This window comes from Acanthisitta chloris, unplaced genomic scaffold, assembly GCF_000695815.1.
Source record: "Acanthisitta chloris isolate BGI_N310 unplaced genomic scaffold, ASM69581v1 scaffold4356, whole genome shotgun sequence".
NCBI classification, from domain to species: Eukaryota; Metazoa; Chordata; class Aves; order Passeriformes; family Acanthisittidae; genus Acanthisitta; species Acanthisitta chloris.
In genome coordinates this window covers 63325-71709 of record NW_008679608.1, presented here as the reverse complement: position 1 = coordinate 71709, position 8385 = coordinate 63325, and the positions used below count along the sequence as shown (strand labels likewise).

Sequence of the window (8385 nt, the reverse complement as noted above, 5' to 3'; positions counted from 1 at the left end):
TGCGCTTCACCAGGAACATGATGTTCCCCATCATAGACTTCCCGAACGAGGTCATCATTAAGGTTCACGCCGCGAGCCTGAACCCCATCGACCTTAGCATGAGAAGTAAGTGCCGAGCCCGAGCGGCCGCGGCCAGGCTGCCCGGGCGGCAGGGGCTGTGCTTGGCTTCCACTCGGCGCCCAGAGTCGTACCGTGCACCGTCCTGCCCCGGTGGGCACCTTTCCCGGCAGTGTTCAGGGGCTGCCTCGAAGCACGTGTTGCCCTGTGGAGAGCCTCTTTGGAGCTTAAGTTCTGTCAGGTTCTTAGGGAAGCACAGCACAAAGTACATTGACAGCAGTGTGTGTGTGTTGCTGGGTAAGGTTTTAATCTGAGGTGCTAATGTGGAGCACAAGTGCTATGAGGAGAGGCTGAGGGAGCTGGGAGTGTTTAGCCTGGAGAAGAGGAGGCTCAGGGAGACCTTAATAGTCCCTACAATTACCTGAAAGGAGGTTGTAGCCAGGTGAGGGTCAGTCGCTTCTCCCAGGCAATTAGTGATGGGATGAGAGGACATGTCTTAAGCTGTGCCAGGGTAAGTTTAGGTTGGACATTAGGAGGAATTTCTTCATAGAAAGGGTGATTAGACACTAGAATGGACTCCTCAGAGAGGTGGTGGAGTCACCATTCCTGGAGGTGTTTAAGGAAAGACTGGATGTGGCCCTTAGTGCCATGGTCCAGTTGACATGGTGGTGTTATGCCATAGGTTGAACTCAATGATCTCAGAGGTCTTTTCCAACCCTTATGATTCTGTGACTAACTGCTGTGCTCCACAGGCTTGCAGCTCACAAGCTTCCTTGAGTTAGTAACATAACCATGGTGGGATTTTATCTCCTGGCCCCCTTCCTGTCCCCACCATCTGGATGGTGCCACTCTCTTGGCTTCCCCACCCAAGGAGCAGTGTGTCCTCTGAGAGGTGGTGGATTTTCCCATCTCTTTGAGGTGAATGGGTCTGAAGGTCAAAGTTACTGCGAAGTCAGCAGGTGCTACCTCATACAAACCATGTGGAGACATCATAGCAACCTTCCAGTATCTGAAGGGGCTACAGGGAAGCCAGAGAGGGACTCTCTGTTAGGAGCTGCAGTGACAGGACAAGGGGCAATGGGTATAAATTGAAAGAGGGGAAATTTAGGTTAGAGATTAGGAAAAAGTTTTTTCCTGTGAGGGTGATAAGACACTGGCAAGGGAGGTAGTAGATGCCCCAACCCTGGCAGTGTTCAAAGCCAGGTTGGGTGAATCCTTGAGAAGCCTGGTCTAGTGGGAAGGTGTCCCTGCCTATGGCAGGAGCGACTGGGACTAGGTGATCTATAAGATCCATTCCACCCCCTAAAATTTGATGGGTCCATGACTCTATGTATGGTGTCATGCCCATCTTGAATTGGCATCTGGGTACCTGCTGTTATCTTGCTCAGGAAATCTGTATCTTTCACTGTCTGACTCTTTGACACATCGAATCAGACTTTTTTCCTCAGTTTCAAGGTTCAGAACAGGACAAGGAAGTTGTGGTAGTAGAGTACCTTATATTTCATGTTCAGAAGTGATCCTGCAGATTGAATCAAATTCAGTAGAATCTGCCTGCTACAGAGCTGTAATCTGTGTTTTGGGTCTCTAATAAATGAATTTTAAAAAGTCTTTTGTATAGTTATGGGTTTGATTATGGGACATTTGCCATCAGAAGATTCCTGTTAAATGACCCATGTAAACTGCTGGGCTACAAGTAGTATTTTGAGTCAATTGTAAAATTATTTGGAAGAAACAATGTTTTCATCCTGCTTTCAAGGTGCCTGCTTTTGTGTCTGTTTCTTTTCAGTATTGACACACTTTTAGCATGATAGGGCAGAGTTGTCCAAACACTTGAAGGGACATACATGCCTCAATGCAGACCTTTTTTAGTCTGGGCACATTTATTAGATGGGTAATTCTGAGACATCACAGCATTTATCTGTTGCGTAGTGAATAGGAGTTCAGGTTACTCATCTTGGAAGATGTGCCTTATTATTTTTTACAATGATGTTCATGCTACTTTTTACAGTACTTTATTTGAAAAGACAAATGAAAAGCTTGGAGTTCACTTGGATTTGTAGCTATGTGATGCTGTTGGAAAACAGTCCATTTCCAGCATTTCCAGTGGACTTAGAATTTGTGACAGTATTATCACTTACTAAATATTTTTATAATGAAGAGCCATTTCATGTACAAATACTCCAGAATGACATTTGCTCTTTATTTGTAAAAGTATATATGGCATGAAGCTATGTCAGGGGAGATTTAGGTTAGGTATTGGGAAAGGGATTTTCTCTCAGAAAATTGGTTGGGCACTGAACGGGCTCCCTAAGGAAGTGGTCATGGCACCAGGCCTGCCAGAGTTCAAGAAGTGTTTGGATGATGCTTTTGGGCACGTTATGTGATTCTTGAGGTGGTCCTGTAGCAGGACCAGAAGTTGGACTTTGGTGATCCTTGCGGGTCCCTTCCAACTTAGGATACTGTATGATTTATCTGTAAAAGTATAAAATTTTGCATGCTTCAGTTGTAACAGAAATGAGGCATCCTATGTGCAGACAGTGCTTTCTAATTGGAATTGTCCAGTTTGTAAATGAAAACTCAGTATGGTATGTTGAGGTAATTCCATGTTTTGCAGGTGGATATGGTGCAACTGCACTAAATATGAAGAGAGATCCCCTGAAACTGAAAACCGAAGAGACCGAATTTCCACTGACACTTGGCCGAGATGTCTCTGGTGTTGTCATGGAATGTGGGCTGAGTGTGTCTTATTTCAAACCTGGAGATGAGGTGATACCACTAATCTCTTTTCTTTCTTTTTTTTCTGAAATATATAATTAAAATACCTATGAGATGTTCAGCTCTCATTTTCCTCTTAATTTTCTTTTGGACATCTTTGCACTCTGAATGAGTCTTATCTGGCAGGAAATTCCTAGAAGGCTTTTTCCCCTACCTTTTTTTTTTCTGAAAAACATAGTCTTTCACAGATTCGCTTCTGCAAGTTAATTTCCCTTCTGTTTTTTGGCTTTTGATCTATTTCAGTGGTAGCAAGAGTGGAATTTGTTTATGTGTAAGTGCACACTCAAAATGCTGCTTCATTTTTGACTGAAGGTAGAGTTCTAACAGGAAGGGATTAGTTGTTTTTTTTCCCTTGAGTAACAGGATAGGAAGTTTGGCTTAAACCAAGAACCACTTCCTGGGTCCCCTCATAAATACCAATCCTGTTTGCTTTCACCTGCACCAGTTGCTTTCACATTTCACCAGTTTTAGTATAGCAAATTCACCATCCCCACCCCTCTTATCTGGACTTTAACGGCATGGGAGTAGTTTGGGGAGGGTTGAAAAATGATATCGTACACACAGTGCGGTATAATTTATTTACACAGCTCTGCAGTGCTTTATTTAGCCAGTTTTGTGATGATTTTTTTCGTGTAAAGTAAGCTAAAGCTGGTTTCTGATAAACAATGAAAACATCTTGCAAATTGGAAAAAAGATTTCTTTAATGAAGGAAAGTTTTCTGTATACATATAATCATGTGCAAAGTTACAAAAATTGATAGTTGTTTTCTGTTTGGTTTTAGGTGTGGGCAGCAATTCCTCCATGGAAACAGGGCACTCTGTCAGAGTTTGTGGTAGCTAGTGGAAATGAGGTGAGCTTTCACAACTGTGGCTAACAGACAGAAAACCAAAGTTGTAAAGACTGGCATTTTTTTTCAGTGTCTAAGTGATTGTTTATTAGTGCTTGGATTGGTTTGTACTCCAGCTAGTTATGAAGACGGTTGAAAAAGTGCAATACACAGTCTGCGATTCAGTAAAGTTTGCCTGAGTATTACAGTGCCCTATAGGATCTGCTGTGTGACTTAGATATGATTTTATTTCAGGTGTCTTTCAAGCCAAAGTGTCTCAGTCACACAGAAGCTGCTGCCTTGCCATACGTAGGTCTCACAGCGTGGTCTGCACTTAACCAAGTGGGAGGACTGAACCAAAGTACTTGTAGTGGGAAAAGGTAAGTAAATAGTTCTGGTGCTAAAACTCAGTGTTTCATTTTTAAGACTGAGGAGCTGCTTCTAATACGTGTCCAGCAGTGATGAAGACTCTTATGCCATGCCATTCCCACAGACCAGCTGCCTCAGGATGTGGGTTCAGTCTACACAGCTGCTGAGAGGGAAGCTCAGATGAGATCCCTGAGTGAAGTGTGTACCGAATCACTTGCTGCTCACTTCCTCTATATAGTGACTATGTAGAGGTAATCCAATGTATATCTAATGTATAGGACTACATAGAGAATTTAAGGATATTACATCTAGGAATTTATAGGGACTTCACTTTCTTGCCTGTTAGCACAGGTAACCAAATGTAATATCCTCACAGTTACTTTGGCAGCTCACACAAAGCCCTCTCAAGCACAGAGGTGTTGTTCACTCACTTCCTGCATGCATGGGCCGTTTGGGACATACTGGTTTTCCAGCTTTTTAGAGGAAAAATGTGCAGGTGACTGAGTCTTATTTGACCTGTAGGCCAGAACTTTGATGAGGTCAGGAATGCAGACAAGAAGATGAGAACGTACGAGATGGGCAGCCAGTCAAATAGAAAAATTGACTTTGTTTATCAGCCTGTTAATCTGACAATGGCAGATGGAGGTCAGAAGAGAAAAAATTCATTGAAAGATTGGAGCAAATACCGTTTTTCTCCTGATAATTGAAATTTGCAGTTATTTTGACCTTTGGATGTTGGAGTACATAGGCAGCAAAGTTTTCAGCATGGAAATAAGGGCAAAAGTAAAAATACTGGAATTGAGAAATAATAGTTAAAATTACTATTCTGCACCAAAAATTTAGATCATAAAGTAATTACTGGGCAGTAGGAGTCTAGATGCCTGACCTCCTTTTATCTTGTCTTTGTAATCCAACACATTGCAAAGGACACTGGACCTAATGAAATGCTTGGCCCACCTCTTTAGAAGATAATCCAGTGAGTGGTTGTTTATATGCCTCAGTAAGTTTCATCATGAAAATATCGACTGTTTGTTCTAAATATAAGCAATGTTTTGAAAAAATTAAATTGCAACATTAAAGCAATTTCAAAGAGACATCATCGAAATTAACTTCCAGCTATTGATAAAATTCTAGATAGCATTGCCTTACTTTTTATTTTTCAGTATTTAGACTCTTATTACCTTAACTTTCACATTAAAATAGAATTGACCTAAAGATATGCTGATAGGGTAGCCTTGTTTCAAGTGTCCTTCCAGTCTTCGGGTAAGTGTTTGGATTGTTAAAATTCAAACTGCATTTAGAAAATGTCTTTAACACTAGTATTTGCCTTTATGTTGCAAATAAATATCTAATTACTCTGTCAGCAAAAAAACATGTTAATGTTAATTATGTTATTTCCTATCTAGAAATTTTGAACTGTAAAACCAGCAGCAAATGACTTATGTGATGGTACCTCTTTTCCCCTGTAAAACTGATTGTAGGGATTGCATATAAAATGCATTGAAAATACATGGAAGGAGCTGTGCAAAATTACATTCCATGAACTCTGAAGGTAATAATTGAAACACACAAATTTAGACATTTCTTAATTTCTTTAAATAATATATTTGGTGAGAAGTTATCTACTTAGGGGATTTTATGTTGGTCCTTTTGTCTCCTGTAGGTGTGTGTAAATAGCTGTGTGGAAGGATGTGTATACACTCAGGAGTGTGTCTGATTTTGGCAGAGCAGCTGTGTTCCTTGGTGGAAGCTGCTTCACTGATACTTTATTACAGTGTTAAGACATCCTAGAAACAGATTTTTTTTCTTGGTGTGCATTGTTTTCTTTTCCCCTTTTGAGGTGGAAGGGTGGGCTGACCAGAAATACTTGCTGACAGTCCAATATCTGACTCTACATTGATCTGACAGGAGTATCTGCTGCATCTGCACACACAGATTTTGCTCTTACAAGTTACCTGGAGTGTGCTTACATTGTTTGTGATGTCTCCTGTTTCATAATAATACCAGTAATTTTATTCTATACACCTGTAATTTATGTCAATATTCTTGTACAAGCTAAAGGTGAATGTTCTTACTATCCAAAATGTTCAGAATGACTCTGTTGTTTTGAAGTTCTCTGTGGCTAATACCTGGAGAGCTTCTCATGTGTGCCAGTGACTTGTTTCAGTAGAAAGGGGATATACTAGTTCAGCACTGGCTGTTAAATATCTTGCTTGCTGGATTCACACAGTGGATGATAAAACCAAAGCTGACAATTTGAGAAGTCCTTGAAAGTGCTTGTGATAGTATTAAGTAAAGGTCTTTTTTATGAGTACAGAGGCAATATTTTGCATTCAAGTATGCTGGGAAGAGATCCTGGATTCTGTTCTTGTAAGCTATTAAACATACACTCCTGGTTTATATTGTTACAATGAAAATTCGAATGGTGTAATACCCCAAGAAAGTACTTTTTTCAATGTCTGTGTGTTATTTCATCAGTTTGTCTGTTGAGAAGTACAAATTGAGTGTAGGTTGTAAAACTTCCTGATAGGGTAAACACTTCTTGATCCAGGAGTAGATCTCTTGGGGACATTTTGTTGGCATAATCAAATGAAATTAAATTTTAGATCTGTATAAAATGGTTATATTTATTCAATAAATATATTAATTTTCATTTGTCATGTAGATGAAAATTATTAGTTGTTTGTTACCTGGAGAAGATGTTAGTCCTTGATCTGTACACCCACTCCCCACCCTCTGTATCTTTTGGTGAGAACACACAGCTGAAACAGGTCTTGGCTCTCTGCTGCTAGTTTTTGACCACACCATAGTTTCAAGCAGGGCTCAGGGAGAAGGGCTAAACTCTCAAATCTCATGGTATTGTTATCTGGAGAGATCTGCTGACTCTCTGATCATTTGAACTGCTAAAGCCTCATATGGGACTTGGTAAATGCTGTGCCTCTGTCAGAAGGGAGGAGAGCTTGGGCTACAAATGTTTGTTTTGTTTCTTTTGAGAGAATTGGTTCTCTTGAATCTCTGTCCAGGTCAAAGGATTTGTTAGTTTGTTCCCTTGTGCATATGCTTATATGTTAGTTTACTCCTGGGCTCACCTTTGCAGTGAAACAGATAGTTTATGATATGTTTTGTCCTGGCTGTGTTTTCCTGAGGCAGTGTAAACAAAACTGTTCCTGCTTTGGTACTTGCCACCATCTGTGTTCCTTCAGTGCTGTTCTAACAGGTCCTGTGCCTTCAAACTTGTTTTTTACCAAACAAAGTGTCTTGGTGTCATCAGTGCTGTAAAAATGCTGCTCTGCTGAGCTGTGGCACATGGATCTCCTGTGCAGACAGAGTTTGTCTCTGAAATTAAGAACTTTCTTTAAGTCACAGTATGGAGGGAGTTTGACTAATTAGGAGGTTTAGTTGAAAACAGCACATTTCTACCTGAGAAATCTTAAGGGCTTTTATTGAAGGAGAAAGTGAAAAGTAGTCCTAGCCAAGCAGCTCCCAAAACCTGGAAAAGTTACCTAAATCTTTTGAGCAAAATGTACATTTTAAGATGACAACTTTCTCTGAAATGTGTAGTGGAAGGAACACCCTTTAAGCAAGGAGTAAAATTGTAAAGGCAGTTTGAAAAGATTTTGTTGAAAGGATTTAATTGTGACTGTCCCTTTTTAAAGATAAAGTTGGGCTTAACCCAATATCTGGAGTGTAGCATCCCTGAGCCTTTCCAAGTGTAATAAACTCAAAATATGCATGTTGCTTCAGGCATTTCGTTAGAAGCCTGGTTCTGAGCATAAGTACATTTTGGCAGATTTCAAAGCTCCAGGCATTGTGGCTTCATATTCTTAATCTGAAGTTTGCAGCTTGGATCAGTGAAATGGGAGGGAACAAAGGAGGAAACATTTTAAAATGGATACTGTGACCAAACCCAGTCTCATAGGTTACTTCAAAGAATTTTTGTGCACTGAGACTCCAGATTGTATAGTGCAGTTTTGCACTGTGAAAAAGCAATTCCCTGCAACATTCAGCACAGCGAGATTTAAAGCAGGAACATCATCAGCTTCTGAAGAGACAGAAATTTTTCTGGCAAACAGCAGTTCTGAGAAACATGATGTTCCCCAATCCTATGCCAAGACTTCATCTTGGATCTTCCTTTTGTCCTAGAATTAGCAAATGGGTCCAAAGTGGAAGCAGTGTTTGGAACTGGAGCTGTAAAGCTTTCTTACTAATTCGCTTTCTGACATTTAGTTAGTGAATAAAATATCTGGATGAAATTTTTGAACAGTGATTAGGCTTCTGGCATGAAGGTCCTCACACAAGTAAACTTGATTTCATTGTTTTTGAAGTTTAGGGTGGTGTGTTTAGTTAAAATGATCTCT

At 40.4% G+C, this 8385-nt stretch overlaps 1 protein-coding gene across 1 annotated transcript in view; it reads left to right on the top strand.

Annotated features, from left to right (window-relative positions):
- Positions 1-5: 5 nt before the first annotated feature.
- The window catches only part of RTN4IP1 (reticulon 4 interacting protein 1), a gene marked incomplete at its 5' end in the record, with an annotated part of 25731 nt that continues 17351 nt past the window's right edge, over positions 6-8385 (top strand). Inside the window, 4 exons of the mRNA XM_009077365.1 lie at positions 6-105; positions 2672-2823; positions 3614-3682; positions 3914-4038. Coding sequence (XP_009075613.1) covers positions 6-105; positions 2672-2823; positions 3614-3682; positions 3914-4038 — 446 coding nt within the window. The remainder of the gene's footprint in view (positions 106-2671; positions 2824-3613; positions 3683-3913; positions 4039-8385) is intronic.